The sequence below is a fragment of the Hippoglossus stenolepis genome, chromosome 8 (assembly GCF_022539355.2).
Source record: "Hippoglossus stenolepis isolate QCI-W04-F060 chromosome 8, HSTE1.2, whole genome shotgun sequence".
Lineage (NCBI taxonomy): Eukaryota > Metazoa > Chordata > Actinopteri > Pleuronectiformes > Pleuronectidae > Hippoglossus > Hippoglossus stenolepis.
The window spans coordinates 11,971,404-11,992,502 of record NC_061490.1 but is presented as its reverse complement, the minus strand read 5'-3'; the positions used below and the strand labels follow the sequence as shown (position 1 = coordinate 11,992,502).

General features: G+C 41.0%; 4 protein-coding genes across 20 annotated transcripts in view; 3 read left to right on the top strand and 1 right to left on the bottom strand.

The window, feature by feature from the left end:
* Nucleotides 1–2,793: 2,793 nt before the first annotated feature.
* On the top strand, nt 2,794–5,763 carry LOC118113317 (prostate stem cell antigen). Its single transcript, XM_035162892.2, has 3 exons — nt 2,794–2,953; nt 4,296–4,412; nt 4,601–5,763. The coding sequence occupies exons 1-3, from the start codon at nt 2,902–2,904 to the stop codon at nt 4,810–4,812; spliced, it is 381 nt and encodes a 126-aa protein (XP_035018783.1). The 5' UTR covers nt 2,794–2,901; the 3' UTR covers nt 4,813–5,763.
* Nucleotides 5,764–6,944: 1,181 nt separating this feature from the next.
* Nucleotides 6,945–11,693, top strand: LOC118113318 (cleft lip and palate transmembrane protein 1-like protein). Its single transcript, XM_035162893.2, has 12 exons — nt 6,945–7,450; nt 7,694–7,788; nt 7,967–8,051; nt 8,660–8,760; nt 8,841–8,900; nt 9,089–9,139; nt 9,236–9,318; nt 9,589–9,626; nt 9,757–9,809; nt 9,955–9,999; nt 10,460–10,593; nt 11,155–11,693. Exons 1-12 carry the CDS (start codon nt 7,309–7,311, stop codon nt 11,219–11,221), a joined length of 954 nt encoding a protein of 317 aa, XP_035018784.1. The 5' UTR covers nt 6,945–7,308; the 3' UTR covers nt 11,222–11,693.
* A 3,746-nt stretch (nt 11,694–15,439) lies between these two features.
* On the top strand, nt 15,440–17,766 carry LOC118113316 (prostate stem cell antigen). The gene is made up of 3 exons (XM_035162890.1): nt 15,440–15,598; nt 17,046–17,162; nt 17,352–17,766. Exons 1-3 carry the CDS (start codon nt 15,547–15,549, stop codon nt 17,561–17,563), a joined length of 381 nt encoding a protein of 126 aa, XP_035018781.1. The 5' UTR covers nt 15,440–15,546; the 3' UTR covers nt 17,564–17,766.
* A 1,045-nt stretch (nt 17,767–18,811) lies between these two features.
* Nucleotides 18,812–21,099, bottom strand: part of LOC118113315 (focal adhesion kinase 1) — a 60,797-nt gene continuing 58,509 nt past the window's right edge. For all 17 annotated transcript variants that reach the window (XM_035162877.2, XM_035162872.2, XM_035162873.2 and 14 more), the window contains one exon: nt 18,812–20,763. In XM_035162877.2, coding sequence (XP_035018768.2) covers nt 20,637–20,763 — 127 coding nt within the window. In that variant the 3' untranslated portion in view covers nt 18,812–20,636. The remainder of the gene's footprint in view (nt 20,764–21,099) is intronic.

The following is a 21,099-nucleotide window of genomic DNA, read 5'->3' as shown; positions in this document are numbered from 1 at the left end:
GGGGAAGGGGCCACATTCATTTTTAGGGTCAATCATTCCCATCCACTCAGGCATGAGGTAAAACCACAACTTGTGCTGGGATCCCACCAGCTGCAATAGAGTCAGCATGTTGATGTTCTGACAAAAAAGTACTTGGTAGTCACTACTACTTCATTATATGAGTACTTAATATTTATCAGCCGTAACAGCAGGGCTGGTATTTTGTGTGTGTTTGTGTATGTGTGTGTTTGTGTGTTGCCATGGCAAAATTTTAATTGTCAAGTACTTTGGTATGTGTGTGCGTGTGTTTGTGTGTGTCTATGTGAGTGTCTATGGACAGACAGAACTTTACAGGTGTGTATGTGAGATCAAAATGAGCGCAGAGTTTTAAGATGGGAGTGGTATGACCTACTTATGGTAGTACATGAGTACTCTGAGTACTCTGAGTACTCATGGGTCAGAACGTCAACCTGTTGCCATACATCACAGGTGGTGGGATGCTGTGATCTTTACTGTGCTTGTATCACATTGATCTCAACACTAAATTCTGCTTCTTGGCTGACTGAACAACTTATTTTATTTTATTTATCGTCACTTTGGAAGTTAAATGTTTAAAAAGGGGGAATAATATAAGCAGTTATCTAAATTTGATCAGCCACTTTGAGAATGCACTGATGTGCTTGAGTCTATCAACACGTGGAACCAGGAGACAACACAACCCATTCAGCTGACTGGTTTCAGTTGAGGACATATCTGTGGGAGTGTGGGTGTGACTGTGTGTTTTTTTTTTGTTTTGTTAGAATAAAAATATCCTCGATGTGTCCCTTTGACTTTCAGGTTTGGCCTGTGGGAATGACAGTTAATTAACAGGGTTGCCTCTATAAAAGTGTGTGTGTGCAGGTGCAGCTTAGGTGTGGACTGGGTGTCGCTGCATTCCTCTGTTGACAATGGACAGATGTGATGTGACAGATAAGACATCACTTCAAGTCAGAGATACTTTAAAAATCCACAAAAAAGTTGTATACTTACAATATTTAGGATCATTTTCTATGTTCATGGATGATTTTGTTTCACTGCAACTTCACCTTCATTGACTAGAGACGCTTAGATTTAGATTTTGTGTTCTTGGCTGCATGATCATTTTGACAATGTCAATTTGAATGTCCACACTTAAATAATTCCTGTTTCTTTCATCTAGTATTTTTCGACATGAGATAAAGATGGGATTCACCTCCTGACTCAAGAAAATAAAGCCAACAGTCCTGGCAGCCGTCCTGCTGCACACGTTGAGCTGACAGTAATGACATAACTAGGGTTGCAAAGGGGCGGAAAATATCCGGTAAACTTTTCATGGGAAGTTAAGCTCGGGAATTTTGACACTTTTTTTGCAAATGTTAGCTTATAACAGGGAACTTAAATGTAGTTGAAAACAAGACTAGGCAAGCCTAGCTCAGCTGGAACCTGGATGCAGCTAGTTGGGAACATTGTCTGCCAGAAACGTAAACCTATGACTTTCTGTTGTTTTTGAACGTCTTTGTCATTACCTAGCATATTGATTACTTGTTACACTGAAGCCATGTTCATTTTAATACCAAGTTTATTTGTATACAGTAGGCTAACGTTTTACAGCAGTGAGAGTAGGATGTATGTATGTCCACACAAAAGTACACCATCACCTCGATTACTCGCGGCTGTTGGGGTCCATCAAAAAAAAGCGAGAGTTGGGCTACTTATCAAAAATAAAAGTAATTACCGCAAATTAAAGGCTGAGCAATAAAAATGTTATTCAAAACTCTATTTTAAAGATGTATGGAATGCAGCACACGCTGCGTTTCTTTGCAAAGGATGTAGCTATTGTAAACCAAATTGACAGAATTAATGGATTGTTTTATTTTTCTCTCAACCCGACATGATCAAATGCATCAAATGAAAGTCCGAAGTCCTCTTGTCCGAGAAAGCACACTGTATCCATTATTGATTGACAACGCAGACAGGTGACTGTATTTATAGTCCACAGGAACAAAATTGTCTTGCTGGCAAGTGGCTAACGTTAGCAATTCTAGATCTTGCAGCATGATCTTGGTTAAAACAACCAAGATCATGGTTGATCATGGTCGATGACATCAACATCGCTTTCTCTTCCGCTGAGCCACAGGAGACATTTAACACCTGTGAACTACTTCCCATTTACTGACGTTTATGTGTAAAACCTTTGCACTTTACATCTATTTCCTCTAAAGTAAAAATATATTCAGAAACCACCAATACTCATCTCCAACATACTGTCACATAGAGGAAACTGCTGAGGTCAGATTTTCATATTTAAGTCCATCGTTCCTGCAGGTTTTGATAAGTTTTCACTGACCGGGTTCTATCCGGAGATCCACATAGAGACGGTAGAGTTCTACTCACAAAAGGATTAAGTCAAAAATGTCATTTTTAAAATTTGTATTAGAAATGTTTGCATGCATGTCTGCTTATGACAAAACAAAATGTTTATATTTATGTCTGTATATGACAAGCTAAATACAGTTAGTATAAATTACCCCAAAGTTTCCAGTTTATTCCCATTAATTCCCATGGAAAGTTTCCAACTTTGAATATTCCCGGACTTTTGCAACCCTAGACATAACACATGTTTATCTGCACAGACACACAATGTTTCAGTTAACAGCCGCGCTGTGACTGTAACTGACAAAAGATAAATATAGGACAAGTATCTGTGAAACCAGTGCACGATCCAGGAATGTCCTCTCCGCACACACACACACACACACACACAGGAACAACATTAATGAGATGCTTTCATGTTATGGGTGGAGTGTAGTGCTTCAGTCAGACACACACCCAAACACAGCGCAGGGCACAGCGGGTTCGACAGGTGATAGCAGAGGTTCAGGTGGTGAACACACGCCAACACCCATGATGAAGATGCTCCTCAGCTTTGTGCTCCTCTCCCTCCTCTTCCCTCCAGGTACGTATACATTCACCTCAGACTGGCTACAGGTCAAAGGTCAGGGGCAATCATACAGCAGCAGGGTGAGGGTGGTACTCAGGACTTTAAAAGTTAAACTTAGAGGTCGGCGACGTGTGTGTAAATCTTTCTCAGGGTTACAAAAAAAAGTCTGGTGAAAAGTAAGAGATTAAAACCACCCATATCCCTCGATCCTTAAAAAGGTTTGTTGTGGTTGTGAGTTTGTGCTTTAGGGTCATAAGTAGGAATTTGTGTTTTGTCATTAAAACTAAAGGATTCTTGACTGTTTCAGGCCTTTTGTTGACACTGAAAGACTAAACTAAATTACAACCCTGTCATATGTTTTCTTATTGTAAATTGAGATTCATTTTTGCTGAGATTTATTTAGAGTAGGAGGGAAAACCCTGTCTTACGCTCCTAATGGCTGTGCTGCTAAAGGGGAGGCTGCATACTTCTGTGTATATTTTTGCTCTGTCTTTACCTGAACTTAAATAAACTGGTATCACTGGTTTAGGCACGTCTTCAATTGTGTACTTTAATTGTGTTTGTATCGTTTGTTTCAGTGGTTCTGCAGCAGGTTAATGCTGTCAGACTGGAAATGTAACATAACGCGGTTCAGAAAGATGAAGAATACGTTTTAAAGTGTTTGTCGTCTTGTGGATTATTCTCATCGGAATAAATGAGTAATCTGTGAAATGAATCCCAGGGTCGTGCAAACATTAGATGTGCATGAGTTCCTCAGGGTTCCCACATGTTCATGATTCTATACCAAGAAGAGATTTGTGCACATAACTGAGAACGTCTTTGTGACCTGCAGAAGATTTTCCTATATTATTTGAACAATATTATTCACTCCAGTTCCACTAACAGTCCCATTAAGAGTTAAAGTCATATTGTGTGTACAGTGGCAAGACCAAAAACACTGCTACTATTGAGTCAATATATCACTCGTGCATTGCTCCACCATCCCGGATTCAAACAAGTGCGTCAAGCTGTGTCTGTAGAAAGTCATAGTTCAGTGACTCATTCAATAACATCACATGTCCTGGTTGTTTCTAACAAGAAGAGCTACACTGTAACAGAGGAGATATTTTCCTGTTCTTTTGCACCTGATCATCAGTAACCAACCATATTTTAAAACATAACTTAATGAATAAATTGCTAATGTGATCAACTTTCAGACACAGTCACATTATTGTCTTCCCTGATTTAGGCTTTTTAACACGACCCCTTGTTTTCAACTGGGCCTTTATCAGCAGGTCGTAAACGTGTTGTCGTCTTGTGGACTTCATCTCGTCTCTCTCTTTATCTGTATCCATGTTTTTTGTTGTCCCACCTGCAGCTTTGGCCCTGAAGTGCTACATGTGCACTGCTTCTACCACCAACGAACAATGCAACCAGAACACTCAGGACTGTCAGTCACCGCAGGACACGTGCGTGACGCTTGTCGCCATTTTAGGTAACTGTGACTCAGAAACACAAACAAGCAGAGAACATAAGACCTGCAGCCTTTCAGCATTCTGTCAGTGTTTCTCTAACGCTTCTTGGTAGTAAGTAAAAGGTTTGGTTGAATAATAAAAATTAGAAACACTTTAAACCTTCATCCTGCTTTCTGTGTTTGTGTGTGTGTGTGTGTGTGTTGTTCAGGTGGAGACAAAGCCATAGTGAAGCAGTGTGCCAGTTCGGCCAATTGCACAGCAGCTGCCGCGTCCGCCTCAATCGATGAAGACGGAAACGGAGTCACCGTCAACTGCTGCAACAGCATCGATTTGTGTAACTTTAGCGGCGCCGAGTCCGTCCGCGTGCACACGACACTTCTGCTTCTCACTGTAGTTGTGATACGACTGTTGTCACTGTGACGTACCAACTCTGTGTAGAAGCGGAGGAGGCTCTAAGTTACTCTGCTGCTCTGTATAGGACATTGCTGGGATAAATGTCTCTGAACAGAATGTATCTATACAGGCTGTAATATTATATTACTTAAAAACTGTTTATCTTTCTAATTCTATTGAAGACTGTGCTGTAAACACACAAAGCTCCTATTAATACACCTGTATATACATGATTGACATATTAACCTGTTCATCCCTCTTAATATACAGTCTATGGTCCATCCTGTGGCTGTACTGCACATCATGAGAAGGCTAAATGTGACTGTAGATTCAAAAGATCCATGGTACATATTGTGTTTAGTAACTTTGAGACTCACTAAGGTACTATGGTAATATATTCAGAGCGTGATCGAGAACTCACACAACACACACACAAGTCTGGTCCAATGAAAAGCTGTGTATTTTATGGATCTTGCGTATGTGTGTGTGGCAAAATTGGACCCATACTCTAAACTCAACAGGAGATCTGCCATTTTGAATTTATTGGTAAATATTTTGGTGAAAACTTTGCATGTCTGATAAGATTATTGACCTGAACTAAGCCTCGAGTTTGGGATTTTGTCCAGCGCCATATTCATAAACCTTTTGCAGCAAATATAGACGCCCTCTTCTGGTCATTCAAGAGAATACAGGTTTCAGGCTCTCCCTTATTAACCCTTCACCAGATGACACAATCCTGGGCCAAAGCAGTCTCATAAAGTCTAATTTTGGGCTTAATTATTTTTTTCAATATTATAGTAGTACTTAAATGAAATGTCATTTTATGTCAGGGATTGTTTCCCCTCCTTTTTTGAAAGGATCAAAATGGACTACAACATGGAACCTCCCTTCACACACCAACATTAACCAACTAACTAATTTCTAGAAATAAAGAATGTGAAAGGATTGAAAACATAATAAATCTATCTTGGATAAGAATGTGGACAGACTGATTTCCATTTCATCATTATTTTATTTCATTGTTTTTTCCTCCTATTTGACAAGATGGCTGATTGAGCCCAGCAGACAAAATAAAAACCAGTGTTTACTAGTACGAGTTCTGTACAATTCACCAGTGATACACGCCAGTATAGTTTACAATATACCAACATGAGCAGATTTACGCAACAACATAAAATAGATTGTGTTTTTTCTTTTTTTTAAATTTTTAACCCTATAAAACCCACATATTTGATAGTTTCATTGCTGGCTAAACATTGAATCAAATCTGGGTGTAAAGAAGGGCCAGAAAATTAGCTGTTTGCTGTGCAAATATGCTCTTCTCCATACCAGTATACCATGCTACACTAGTACAGTCCCCAGTATATTTCATATAGCAGTATGTCATATTCCATGTGGGGTTAGTATTAACAAAGAGACGTGGGATCTGCTGTATTTTCAGTTCAGTGTTTTGTGTCTGCGAGACGAGTTCCACTCATGTGGCTCCACATTTCATGTGTGTTTATTTCCCTGGGGACTGTTGTTTGGGAGGGACATTATTAAAGTGTTACACCTGACAGAAACTGGGACTCAAAGCACAAAGCACAAAGGTTCCAGGTGTGAGGTTTGTTTGCAGGAAAGTTCCTGGTGGAAACGGGGCTGTTAAAGGTGTGACACCAGGTGAAGACGAAACACATCTGAAAGTATCCAGTCACTCAGACCGACTCCTCAAAATCCACATATTGTTTGTTTTTTCTTTCCATGCTGGGATTGAATATCTGCTTGTATTCCAAGTCCTAAACTGTTTTCAGTGTTGAGGAAGAAGACTGTGACCGCTGAAAACAACACAAAGTCATGGAGGCAGCCGATAAAAAGAGCAGACCAAACTGAGTGCGAGTAGGGAGTTTGATTCTTCACATTTGGAGTCTTAAAAATCTGCTCAGATATGAGCTGAGGAAGACTGAGGGAGCGGAGCAGTGAGGATGGAAAGTGAATGAAATAGAGGGAGAGAGGAGGATAAGTGGCTTCTTTCTTCAGGGAGTAGACTGGCGCTGCACCGTCCTCAGCTTTTAACCGACTCTTCCTGCCTCTCCCTCTGTCTCCTCCTCAGCAATTTCTGAGTCTATAAATAAAAGCTGGTGAGACAGAGGGAAGACGGGAGTGGAGGAGCGAAGAGAGAGGAGGGTGTGAGGCTGTAGCTCCTGACCAAACCAAGACTGTCTCTTTACTGGGAGTTTTCCTGTTGGAGCGTCCATCGGAAAAGCACCGTGCTCAACCAGAGCTGAACAGAAAGTTGATGAGCATCCATGGAGATGTGGAGGTATTTCTTTAACTGAGCTGGAGGTTCACATCCACGGGTCAGAACACGTGACGTCATCATGGCTGCTGGCTGATGTCTGAAGCCTATTCCCACGCAGATACAGTGCCGACCAGAGGCAGTCCGATCTGATGGCTCTGCTTATTGTTGGATTCCACCAAGACTGATCTATCTAAGTCAAATCTTTTCCATTAAATACTGTGTTAGTTAGTTTAACGTGATCATACATGTGTATATCCGTCCTTCGACAGGAGATCAACAGTGGCACTGTTCACCTCCCTCTGACTGTGTCCTACGAGGGAATCTCTCTCAGGGGATTCAGGTTTTGGGTTCATCTGCAGGATGTGGTTTATTCCCTAAGACAGTTTGGTGAGTTAATAACACAACAGATATTTTGTTATATGATGATCAAGTGAAAGTTGATTAAAAAAAATACTGATTGGGTTCAGGGTTATTTTGTATTTTTCATTGTAATAGAAACTAGTTATGTTTGAGGAATCACTTTTACAGAATATTTTGAAAATGATACATTTTTAAATATAGACCTTGTTGATCTTCATGATCAGGAAACTGATCTGAATCCTCTGTTGCTGCTTCTTTGTGTTTATTAAGGCTTCACTGAGGAAAACATTGATGAAATTAAAGAAACTCTGATGGGATCCAACCTCTACCTGTTAGTGCTGACTGCGCTCATCACAGCTCTGCAAGTAAGATTCTATTACACCTAGTAAAACACCACACCACACATATTGGAATCCACCTGAAACAAAGTCTCATGTATTATTTCATAGTTCACAGTTTTGTGCATGTCATGAGGGAACGTGGCAACTGAAGCATTGTAAAATCAAAAGCATGTTGTTTTACTGTGTTTGTGTTCTTCTTCAGCTCATCTGTGAATTCCTGGCTCTTAAAAATGACATCAGCTCTTGGAGAAAAAAGAAGAACATGGTGGGAATGTCCAGAAAGTCAGGTGAGAACATCTTCACATTATTCAAGCTTGACCTTTTAAATGAGTTTGCATCCTTTAAGGCTTCATTGAGTCAATGTAGGAGGGATTACCAGCAGTAACAAGCATCATTATAGTTTTGGTGGTAATGATCTAAAACAGTAAAGTCGTTTTCGACCAAAATCACCTGGTCCCTGAAGTCCAAAGCGACTTCTTCAAGGAACTAAAGGTTTCCTGCAGACTAATGTTCATCTACGTTTCCACTTCGATCTAAAGACCAGGGGAGATAAGACAAATCAGCCTGCTGATGTGTTAGCAACCTACAGCTACATCAAGCAGTTCAACTCTGGTGCACCAGGTGGCGGTGTAAATGAGCGATGTTAATCGAGCGACACTAAAACAGAGAACATAGAGAGAACTTGAAATCATGCTGTTGTTGATCAGAAAAGAAACAAGGACCTAAGGAAACTAAATTAACTGGCTGAAATAAAACCCTTACTTTAAGACCCTGGTCCCTGCAAAGGTTCCTGGTTCCTGGGGAAAGTTCTCACATTGGAAACACAACTTAAGACATCACCTGAGAAATGTTGAAACAGTTCGTGTCTCTCTCTCTCCCCCCTCTGTGTTTGCAGTTCTGTGGCGTAGTCTCAGTACTTTGCTGATTTTCCTCCATCTGCTGGAGGAGACCAGTCTGCTGGTGCTGCTCCCTGTCGGACTGGGGGCCTGTGTGGAGGTATTTAGGTTTTTATCTGTCACCTCCAACAAAACAAGTGTGATGTAAAGATCAAGACACTAAGAGTGTTTTCTCACCAGGTGTGGAAGGTATTTAAAGTGTTTAAGTTCCAGTTGCTGTGGAAAAGCTCCAACCTGCACGTGAGTATGTTGTCGTCACCGATTTGTGTTCAAACTTATTTAATAGTTCAAATGAAGTGGCAGAGCTGTTGTGGTTTAAACAACTTTAAAAGTCTCTTATAAAATAGCTTAGTCCAGCCTCCTGGCTCCAGCCCTGTTATTCTATTCATTTCTTTATTTCTAACACTTCCTCTTCTCTCACTGTGCAGTTAAATAAACTGGATGAAGAAGAGAGAAAGACACTGGAGTATGACACACAGGTATCAGTATGTTTCTGTCTCGTCTGTCAGAGCTCTGTTTCTATTTCGGCCTCCATCTTTGTTTAATTTGAATGTTTTATCTGGTTCTCTCTGCAGGCGTCCAGATACTTGTCCTACTTGGTCTATCCTTTGTGTATCAGTGGAGCTATTTTCTCTCTGGCCTACTTACGCCAAAAGAAGTGAGCTGATCACCATTATTCTGCTTTGCCGTATAATTCAAATGCCGTCTTAGTGCAGTGCCAGCAAATATCCAGGTCCCGCGAAAACATTTCAGTACAAGCATCTCAGTTTTCATCCAGTCAGATTCAAATCAGACCTGTGAACTAAGATGTTTTTAGTGATTATTGTGTAGAATTACTACCAAATGTACTGTATATTGAAAGCTGGTAGATATACTATCTGTTTTACTGATTGTTAAACTAACATTAAATTGTATTGTATGTTGACAGTTATTATTCCTGGTTGATCAACAGCCTTGTGACCGGTGAGTCTTTTAAAACAGCCTCATCTATATGACTCAGTAATATATAGTAATATATATAATGATGACTTAATTGAATTAGTGTCAGCTGATACCTTTACTTTTATATTCACATCGCTTATCTCCTCACAGGAGTTTTACGCCTTTGGCTTCCTGTCTATGGCCCCTCAGCTCTTCATTAACCACAAGGTCTGTTCTGCAAACCTCATCTGAGACACGAAAACCATAAGTGTATTCATTACCTATAATAACCTGACGATCGTGCTGAGTGACACTGAACTCTATCCTCTTTTTTTATGGCTCTGTCTTGTGTTTCCTGTTGTCTGGTTGTCAGTTGAAGTCTGTGAGTCACCTGCAGGGGACGGTGTTGATGTACAGAGTGAGTACAAACACTTTCTGGCTCCATCATACTCATGTGCACTCAGCACTTCTTACTTTACTGTAAAATAGTCCCAGTTTGCAAGTTATTTAATCTCCTGACCTTTAGTTTCACTTGTTTCCTGCTGTCAGACAAAATATGCTTTTTAACCAGAATGGCCCCTAAGTAGAGTCCATTCCTCCAACAAGGCAAAATAGTCCCTTTAATTTCATTCAAGCTGCAAAATTCACACCGAAATTGAATGGGTTCCTCTCTGACCCATGCTGCATAATTTAAACAAGTCCTGTGTAAATCCGTCTGTTAGTTTTTGTGTAATCCTGCTAACTAACAGATAAACACAGATGGAAACATCCCCTTGATGAAGGTAATTAGCTCTGTGACAAGTTTTACCCTCAAGAGAGACTTTGCTTCATAATGAGGATCATTATTCTCTTTCTCCTTCCTCCCTTCTCTTCACCAGGGAGTGAACACGCTGATCTCAGATCTGTGCTCCTGCGCCTCCTTTTTCTCCTCCTCCGGATCCTTCTCCTCCTCTCATCAACTCTCCTGCTTCAGAGATGAGCTGCTGTTCCTCCTCTACCTCTACCAGCGAAGGTATAACATGTAAACCATACTGTATATAAAGATGGACGACATTAGGGCTCCCCAAAAGTGAAGCCAAAGCATCTCGATCGCCCCCTGGCTGGCTACAGTATAGGTCATAAAGCCCTACTTCCTCCATATTAGCAGATGGAACATGGGTCTGACTAAAAAGTCAAATAAAACTTTCTGTAAGATGATTTCTGTCATTTTAGGAAGCTCTTATAACACACAAGTGTTTATTTTCCCCGTAAGTTTGGTTTTAATTAGTTTTTTGACACTATAAAAACAGAGTGAAACTCCGTGATTGACAGCTGAGACTGACTCGTGATTGGTGGAGCTTGTGTATTGGCGGGACCTCGCTACAGCAGCTCCATCCCCCGATAGCTACTCCGCAGACTGTGGCTCCAAATGCACAAGATGGCAACGTTCATTTCCAGCATATTTTGGCTTCATTTCTGGAAGTGGCCACTAGTCCGTCCATCTTTCAGTCTATGGTCTCTCACTACAATGAGTATTGTTTGCTTCTGTTATTGTGTTGCTAAGATAACTGCTCTCATCTCATGTTTCCACCAGGCTTTACGCCGCCAAGGCCAGAAGACGAGACTCCGGGAGCCACAGCAAGAAAGTAAAAACTCAGTGAGGAGGCGAGAAAAGAAATATTTCCTGAAGTGAATGTGGTGAAACTCATCTATGAAAAACAAAAAAAGGGAAGATGTGAAACAGAGACTAACCTTCGTCAGATCCGAGGCGTGGTGGTTCTGCCTCTGGATCCTTAACCGCTGTACACTCACAGTGCTGCTGCTTTCTGCTTGACATTCATGATTCCTCTGTTACTGATGCGGGGATCGACAGTGATTCATTCATCTATAGGTTCTCTCTGCTGCACATGCGATGCTTTATTCTGCTCTATATGCACATGTGGGTGTTTCCTGACACGTTGTGAAGGACGGAGCTTCCCACAGCACAGATAGTTTGATTCATCAGTTCCCATCTGCTTTAACTAGACTCGATTAGATTAGACTGAGTCCCGCTCTTTTGCATCACTGATTTTTATATGGCTGTCTCAAAAGCTTGAATCATGATTTTCTCCTTAACTTTAAGAGGCTCCAAAGAAAAAACTAAATTATTTGACATATTTTTTGTATCGATTTATATGCATTGAATATATTCTGTATGCTTGATCCAACGTTTAACTGAAGCTGGGATCGCTTTTAATAATGGCATAAAATGCCCAATAAAATGTGAAAGCATTTCATTTAAGCTACATGAAGCTATAATCTTGTATCACATCATTTTATGGATGCACCATTACATCAAATGTAAGTTATTCTGCACAACTACATCAGCTCAGAGCAGCATTTTTAGGTTCTTTGGAAACTTTGTTATCCTGAGTAAAATTCACAACTTTAAACACATCAGCAATGAGAAGCAATTATCTTTTGATTATCCATTTCGGGGAAATAAATCAAATTCTTGTGTTATATTTTTGGTAATTGACGACCCACATTAGGTTCCTCCACATCCTGAAGTTGTATTTACATCAAGGTGCATGGAAGTGCAGTCTGAGCTGATCAGCTGGTGAACACGTCACAGTGTTCCTATGACCAGATGTATAGATTTAATGTCTCTTTATGTGTAAAATGCCAATACTTAAGTTTTTTTGTATTTTGTCATTCTTAATGTTCACCACCATGTGTTACATACTGAGTTACTGTATTTGCTCTGTCATTGTACTGTAAAATGATTTAAAAAATACTGACTTTGCATCGTGATCATAGATAGATAATCTATAAAGAGAGACGACTGCTCCCGACAAGTTGCTGCACATGTCCCGATGGTTTGTGTTTCTAAAATCCTCACAAAGCAGTTTGACAATTTACAATGTAGTTGCTTAACTGAAAGAAAAGTGTGTTTCCTTTCACCCAGTAGCATCACAGGAAGCATTTATCTTGAGAAGACATAAACACAGCACTAAGATTGAACTATACAAATTGCAGCTGAGATCAAAAGGAAGGAAAGATGGTTGAGGTCAGAACAAGGGTGCTGGAAGTCGAAGGGAGGAAAAGCTGGGGAAGGGGCCACATTCATTTTTAGGGTCAATCATTCCCATCCACTCAGGCATGAGGTAAAACCACAACTTGTGCTGGGATCCCACCAGCTGCAATAGAGTCAGCATGTTGATGTTCTGACAAAAAAGTACTCGGTAGTCACTACTACTTCATTATATGAGTACTTAATATTTATCAGCCATAACAGCAGGGCTGGTATTTTGTGTGTGTTTGTGTGTTGCCATGGCAAAATTTTAATTGTCAAGTACTTTGGTATGTGTGTGCGTGTGTTTGTGTGTGTCTATGTGAGTGTCTATGGACAGACAGAACTTTACAGGTGTGTATGTGAGATCAAAATGAGCGCAGAGTTTTAAGATGGGAGTGGTATGACCTACTTATGGTAGTACATGAGTACTCTGAGTACTCTGAGTACTCATGGGTCAGAACGTCAACCTGTTGCCATACATCACAGGTGGTGGGATGCTGTGATCTTTACTGTGCTTGTATCACATTGATCTCAACACTAAATTCTGCTTCTTGGCTGACTGAACAACTTATTTTATTTTATTTATCGCCACTTTGGAAGTTAAATGTTTAAAAAGGGGGAATAATATAAGCAGTTATCTAAATTTGATCAGCCACTTTGAGAATGCACTGATGTGCTTGAGTCAACACGTGGAACCAGGAGACAACACAACCCATTCAGCTGACTGGTTTCGGTTGAGGACATATCTGTGGGAGTGTGGGTGTGACTGTGACTTTTGTTGTGAGTATAAATATATCAGAATAAAAATATCCTCGATGTGTCCCTTTGAGGTTTGGCCTGGGGGAATGAAAGTTAATTGACAGGGTTGCCTCTATAAAAGTGTGTGTGTGCAGGTGCAGCTCAGGTGTGGACTGGGTGTCGCTGCATTCCTCTGTTGACAATGGACAGATGTGTTGTGACAGATAAGACATCACTTCAAGTCAGAGATACTTTAAAAATCCACAAAAAAGTTGTATACTTACAATATTTAGGATCATTTTCTATGTTCATGGATGATTTTGTTTCACTGCAACTTCACCTTCATTGACTAGAGACGCTTAGATTTAGATTTTGTGTTCTTGGCTGCAAGATCATTTTGACAATGTCAATTTGAATGTCCACACTTAAATAATTCCTGTTTCTTTCATCTAGTATTTTTCGACATGAGATAAAGATGGGATTCACCTCCTGACTCAAGAAAATAAAGCCAACAGTCCTGGCAGTCCCGCGGCACACGTTGAGCTGACAGTAATGACATAACTAGGGTTGCAAAGGCGGAAAATATCCGGTAAACTTTTCATGGGAAGTTAAGCTCGGGAATTTTGACACTTTTTTGCAAATGTTAGCTTATAACAGGGAACTTAAATGTAGTTGAAAACAAGACTAGGCAAGCCTAGCTCAGCTGGAACCTGGATGCAGCTAGTTGGGAACATTGTCTGCCAGAAACGTAAACCTATGACTTTCTGTTGTTTTTGAACGTCTTTGTCATTACCTAGCATATTGATTACTTGTTACACTGAAGCCATGTTCATTTTAATACCAAGTTTATTTGTATACAGTAGGCTAACTTTTTACAGCAGTGAGAGTGGGATGTATGTATGTCCACACAAAAGTACACCATCACCTCGATTACTCGCGGCTGTTGGGGTCCATCAAAAAAGCGAGAGTTGGGCTACTTATCAAAAATAAAAGTAATTACCGCAAATTAAAGGCTGAGCAATAAAAACGTCATTCAAAACTCTATTTTAAAGATGTATGGAATGCAGCACACGCTGCTTTTCTTTGCAAAGGATGTAGCTATTGTAAACCAAATTGACAGAATTAATGGATTGTTTTATTTTTCTCTCAACCCGACATGATCAAATGCGTCAAATGAAAGTCCGAAGTCCTCTTGTCCGAGAAAGCACACTGTATCCATTATTGATTGACAACGCAGACAGGTGACTGTATTTATAGTCCACAGGAACAAAATTGTCTTGCTGGCAAGTGGCTAACGTTAGCAATTCTAGATCTTGCAGCATGATCTTGGTTAAAACAACCAAGATCATGGTTGATCATGGTCGATGACATCAACATCGCTTTCTTTCTTCCGCTGAGCCACAGGAGACATTTAACACCTGTGAACTACTTCCCATTTACTGACGTTTATGTGTAAAACCTTTGCACTTTACATCTATTTCCTCTAAAGTAAAAATATATTCAGAAACCACCAATACTCATCTCCAACATACTGTCACATAGAGGAAACTGCTGAGGTCAGATTTTCATATTTAAGTCCATCGTTCCTGCAGGTTTTGATAAGTTTTCACTGACCGGGTTCTATCCGGAGATCCACATAGAGACGGTAGAGTTCTACTCACAAAAGGATTAAGTCAAAAATGTCATTTTTAAAATTTGTATTAGAAATGTTTGCATGCATGTCTGCTTATGACAAAACAAAATGTTTATATTTATGTCTGTATATGACAAGCTAAATACAGTTAGTATAAATTACCCCAAAGTTTCCAGTTTATTCCCATTAATTCCCATGGAAAGTTTCCAACTTTGAATATTCCCGGACTTTTGCAACCCTAGACATAACACATGTTTATCTGCACAGACACACAATGTTTCAGTTAACAGCCACGCTGTGACTGTAACTGACAAAAGATAAATATAGGACAAGTATCTGTGAAACCAGTGCACGATCCACGAATGTCCTCTCCGCGCACACACACACACACACACAGGAACAACATTAATGAGATGCTTTCATGTTATGGGTGGAGTGTAGTGCTACAGCTGTGTACAGCTGTAGTGCTTCAGTCAGACACACACCCAAACACAGCGCAGGGCACAGCGGGTTCGACAGGAGATAGCAGAGGTTCAGGTGGTGAACACACGCCAACACCCATGATGAAGATGCTCCTCAGCTTTGTGCTCCTCTCCCTCCTCTTCCCTCCAGGTACGTATACATTCACCTCAGACTGGCTACAGGTCAAAGGTCAGGGGCAATCATACAGCAGCAGGGTGAGGGTGGTACTCAGGACTTTAAAAGTTAAACTTAGAGGTCGGCGAGAGTTAAATTCATATTGTGTGTATAGTGGCAAGACCAAAAACACTGCTACTACTGAGTCAATATATCACTCGTGCATTGTTCCACCATCCCGGATTCAAACAAACGCGTCAAGCTGTGTCTGTAGAAAGTCATAGTTCAGTGACTCATTCAATAACATCACATGTCCTGGTCGTCTCTAACAAGAAGAGATCTGAAGTCAGGCGCAGCACAGAACGTGCTGAGAATAAGTTTAGACGTGCTTCAGTCCTTTTGCCAATCCTGAGTCTCTTTTAGCAAAGCTTAAATCCACCATCTTTTTTGGAAAAGTGTATATCAGTCATTCCAAAGCATTCATCACAGACGAACAAAATTCACTTCAAACACTTACTCTGATTCGATTGACTTTTCCAGGTTATTTTCATTACCGTGAGAAAGCAGAGTTTACTGCGACGAATCTGCCTGATGACCCGCGACAGCAGAACAACAACCAGTGAATGGGTGGAGCAGCGTTCAACCTCCTCTTCAATTGTCTTTAGAATTAGAGAAGCGAGCCGGACAGGTTTTGACAGTGCTGTCTTTGGGAGTAGCTGTATATGTCTATGTACATTTTTGGAGTGACACAAAGGTCTCTCCCTTTTTATGACTTCCTCTGCAGCCACGTTGAAATCCATAACAAACTTCTTGGTCTTGGTTAACGCAGGAGCAGACGATCAGGAGCCTTAATCTGATTCTGAATTCTTCCTAGAACAGGAGCAATTCTTTATGCTTTAGCTGTGCGTCATTCTCAGAAACATCTGGATTCCTGACATAAAGATGGACAAGATTAGCACCGACTATCGCAGAAAACTCAATCGTGTTCATGTCCGTAGAGATGTTTGTTACCGTCTCTTGAAAGTAGACGCGAGATATCACATGGCTCAGTGAGTTGTACTTATTTCACTGGTGAGTTGTCAACGGAACAGTTTCTCACAGTCTCACCGTGTAAACTACCCAGAAAATGAATTTGTTAACAAAGGTAAAATGCATCCAAGAAGAGCAAAACATTATGATCTACAGTGGGTGATGAATAAAAATGAAGAGCTACACTGTAACAGAGGAGGTATTTTCCTGTTCTTTTGCACCTGATCATCAGTAACCAACCATATTCTAAAACATAACTGAATGAATAAATTGCTAATGTGATCAACTTTCAGACACAGTCACATTATTGTCTTCCCTGATTTAGGCTTTTTAACACGACCCCTTGTTTTCAACTGGGCCTTTATCAGCAGGTCGTAAACGTGTTGTCGTCTTGTGGACTTCATCTCGTCTCTCTCTTTATCTGTATCCATGTTTTTTGTTGTCCCACCTGCAGCTTTGGCCCTGGAGTGCTACGTGTGCACTGCTTCTACCACCAACGAACAATGCAACCAGAACACTCAGGACTGTCAGTCACCGCTGGACACGTGCATAACGTTTGTCGACACTTTAGGTAACTGTGACTCAGAAACACAAACAAGCAGAGAACATAAGACCTGCAGCCTTTCAGCATTCTGTCAGTGTTTCTCTAACGCTTCTTGGTAGTAAGTAAAAGGTTTGGTTGAATAATAAAATTAGAAACACTTTAAACCTTCATCCTGCTTTCTGTGTTTGTGTGTGTGTGTGTGTTTGTGTTGTTCAGGTACAGCCAAAGCCATAGTGAAGCAGTGTGCCAGTTCGGCCACGTGCACAGGAGCTGCCGCGTCCGCCTCAACCGATGAAAACGGAAACGGAAACACCGTCAACTGCTGCAACAGCTTCGACTTGTGTAACTTTAGCGGCGCTGAGTCCGTCCGCGTGCACACGACACTTCTGCTTCTCACTGTAGTTGTGATACGACTGTTGTCACTGTGACGTACCAACTCTGTGTAGAAGCGGAGGAGGCTCTAAGTTACTCTGCTGCTCTGTATAGGACATTGCTGGGATAAATGTCTCTGAACAGAATGTATCTATACAGGCTGTAATATGATGTAATATTATATTACTTAAAAACTGTTTCTCTTTCTAATTCTATTGAAGACTGTGCTGTTAACCTGTTCATCCCTCTTAATATACAGTCTATGGTCCATCCTGTGGCTGTACTGCACATCATGAGAAGGCTAAATGTGGCTGTAGATTCAAAAGATCCATGGTACATATTGTGTTTAGACAGGAGGGTGTGACAGGAGGGTGTGAGGCTGTAGCTCCTGACCAAACCGAGACTGTCTCTTTACTGGGAGTTTTCCTGTTGGAGCGTCCATCGAAAAAGCACCGTGCACAACCAGAGCTGAACAGAAAGTTGATGAGCATCCATGGAGATGTGGAGGTATTTCTTTAACTGAGCTGGAGGTTCACATCCACGGGTCAGAACACGTGACGTCATCATGGCTGCTGGCTGATGTCTGAAGCCTATTCCCACGCAGATACAGTGCCGACCAGAGGCAGTCCGATCTGATGGATCTGATATTGTGTTTAGTAACTTTGAGACTCACAAAGGTACTATGGTAATATATTCAGAACGTGATCGAGAACTCACACAACACACACACACAAGTCTGGTCCAATGAAAAGCTGTGTATTTTATGGATCTTGCGTATGTGTGTGTGGCAAAATTGGACCCATACTCTAAACTCAACAGGAGATCTGCCATTTTGAATTTATTGGTAAATATTTTGGTGAAAACTTTACGAATCTTTGCATGTCTGATAAGATTATTGACCTGAACTAAGCCTCGAGGTTGGGATTTTGTCCAGCGCCATATTCATAAACTTTTTGCAGCAAATATAGACGCCCTCTTCTGGTCATTCAAGAGAATACAGGTTTCAGGCTCTCCCTTATTAACCCTTCACCAGATGACACAATCCTGGGCCAAAGCAGTCTCATAAAGTCTAATTTTGGGCTTAATTATTTTTTTTCAATATTATAGTAGTACTTAAATGAAATGTCATTTTATGTCAGGGATTGTTTTCCCTCCTTTTTTTAAAAGGATCAAAATGGACTACAACATGGAACCTCCCTTCACACACCAACATTAACCAACTAACTCTAGTTTCTAGAAATAAAGAATGTGAAAGGATTAACAACATAATAAATCTATCTTGGATAAGAATGTGGACAGACTGATTTCCATTTCATCATTATTTTATTTCATTGTTTTTTCCTCCTATTTGACAAGATGGCTGATTGAGCCCAGCAGACAAAATAAAAACCAGTGTTTACTAGTACGAGTTCTGTACAATTCACCAGTGATACACGCCAGTATAGTTTACAATATACCAACATGAGCAGATTTACGCAACAACATAAAATAGATTGTGTTTTTTCTTTTTTTTAATTTTTAACCCTATAACACCCACATATTTGATAGTTTCATTGCTGGCTAAACATTGAATCAAATCTGGGTGTAAAGAAGGGCCAGAAAATTAGCTGTTTGCTGTGCAAATATGCTCTTCTCCATACCAGTATACCATGCTACACTAGTACAGTCCCCAGTATATTTCATATAGCAGTATGTCATATTCCATGTGGGGTTAGTATTAACAAAGAGACGTGGGATCTGCTGTATTTTCAGTTCAGTGTTTTGTGTCTGCGAGACGAGTTCCACTCATGTGGCTCCACATTTCATGTGTGTTTATTTCCCTGGGGACTGTTGTTTGGGAGGGACATTATTAAAGTGTTACACCTGACAGAAACTGGGACTCAAAGCACAAAGCACAAAGGTTCCAGGTGTGAGGTTTGTTTGCAGGAAAGTTCCTGGTGGAAACGGGGCTGTTAAAGGTGTGACACCAGGTGAAGACGAAACACATCTGAAAGTATCCAGTCACACAGACCGACTCCTCAAAATCCACATATTGTTTGTTTTTTCTTTCCATGCTGGGATTGAATATCTGCTTTTATTCCAAGTCCTAAACTGTTTTCAGTGTCGAGGAAGAAGACTGTGACCGCTGAAAACAACACAAAGTCATGGAGGCAGCCGATAAAAAGAGCAGACCAAACTGAGTGCGAGTAGGGAGTTTGATTCTTCACATTTGGAGTCTTAAAAATCTGCTCAGATATGAGCTGAGGAAGACTGAGGGAGCGGAGCAGTGAGGATGGAAAGTGAATGAAATAGAGGGAGAGAGGAGGATAAGTGGCTTCTTTCTTCAGGGAGTAGACTGGCGCTGCACCGTCCTCAGCTTTTAACCGACTCTTCCTGCCTCTCCCTCTGTCTCCTCCTCAGCAATTTCTGAGTCTATAAATAAAAGCTGGTGAGACAGAGGGAAGACGGGAGTGGAGGAGCGAAGAGAGAGGAGGGTGTGAGGCTGTAGCTCCTGACCAAACCGAGACTGTCTCTTTACTGGGAGTTTTCCTGTTGGAGCGTCCATCGGAAAAAAGCACCGTGCACAACCAGAGCTGAACAGAAAGTTGATGAGCATCCATGGAGATGTGGAGGTATTTCTTTAACTGAGCTGGAGGTTCACATCCACGGGTCAGAACACGTGACGTCATCATGGCTGCTGGCTGATGTCTGAAGCCTATTCCCACGCAGATACAGTGCCGACCAGAGGCAGTCCGATCTGATGGCTCTGCTTATTGTTGGATTCCACCAAGACTGATCTATCTGATGTCATCAAATCCAGATCCAGTCGCCCCACGATGGAGCTTCTGCCCCCTCGGGAATCCGGCTCAGTTTAAATATATGTCCAAAGAGAGCGAAGCTGTTAAGTCCCTGATTCAGGAAGAGGTTTTTTTTTTGCTCTGTTCTTGTACTAAGAAAGTCACAGTGGTGGATAGTTTAATCCCAGATGAACGGACGACCTCGGTTTAAGCAGGGTTCAACATGTAATGAACAGAGCCACTGTTTCTCACATATCAGGAGTCACGACTCAGGAGTCTTTTATTCTCCACCGCCGACAGGAACCGTCACCATGCTGTCCCTCAAACAGCAGACCAGCTCCTGTTGGCCGGGCTAGTGTGGGCGGGACTGGGCCATCATCTTGAGCCGGGATTGGTCAATGACATCCAGCAGGTTCTTGGCGTCGACTGCGAGAGCGTGAGCCGCCGTCAACATCTGTTTCTTATAGTCCTGCTGGAGACTGGGATAGAGACACAGACAAATACATTAATACAACAGATTTTTACTAATGGGTAGAAGGGTAGTGATTATAAAAGGAAGCTAGGTGTAGAGATTTGGCGCCTCCCAGTGGTAGCATGAAAAAAGTCACTGCAGCAGAGAAGTGTTTTTTTTTAAAGAACCATTCAAAAATACCAACAAAATTTTATGAGTAGACGCTTTTTTTGGCTGTTTTCAAATCTTTTTCCCAGAAATCAACAAAAATAACATTAATAATTATTCTACGGCTTCTGCAGTGTTCTACACTTTTAGCGCATTTATCCAATAAATTGACAAAAAATTTAATAAGGTAGTTATC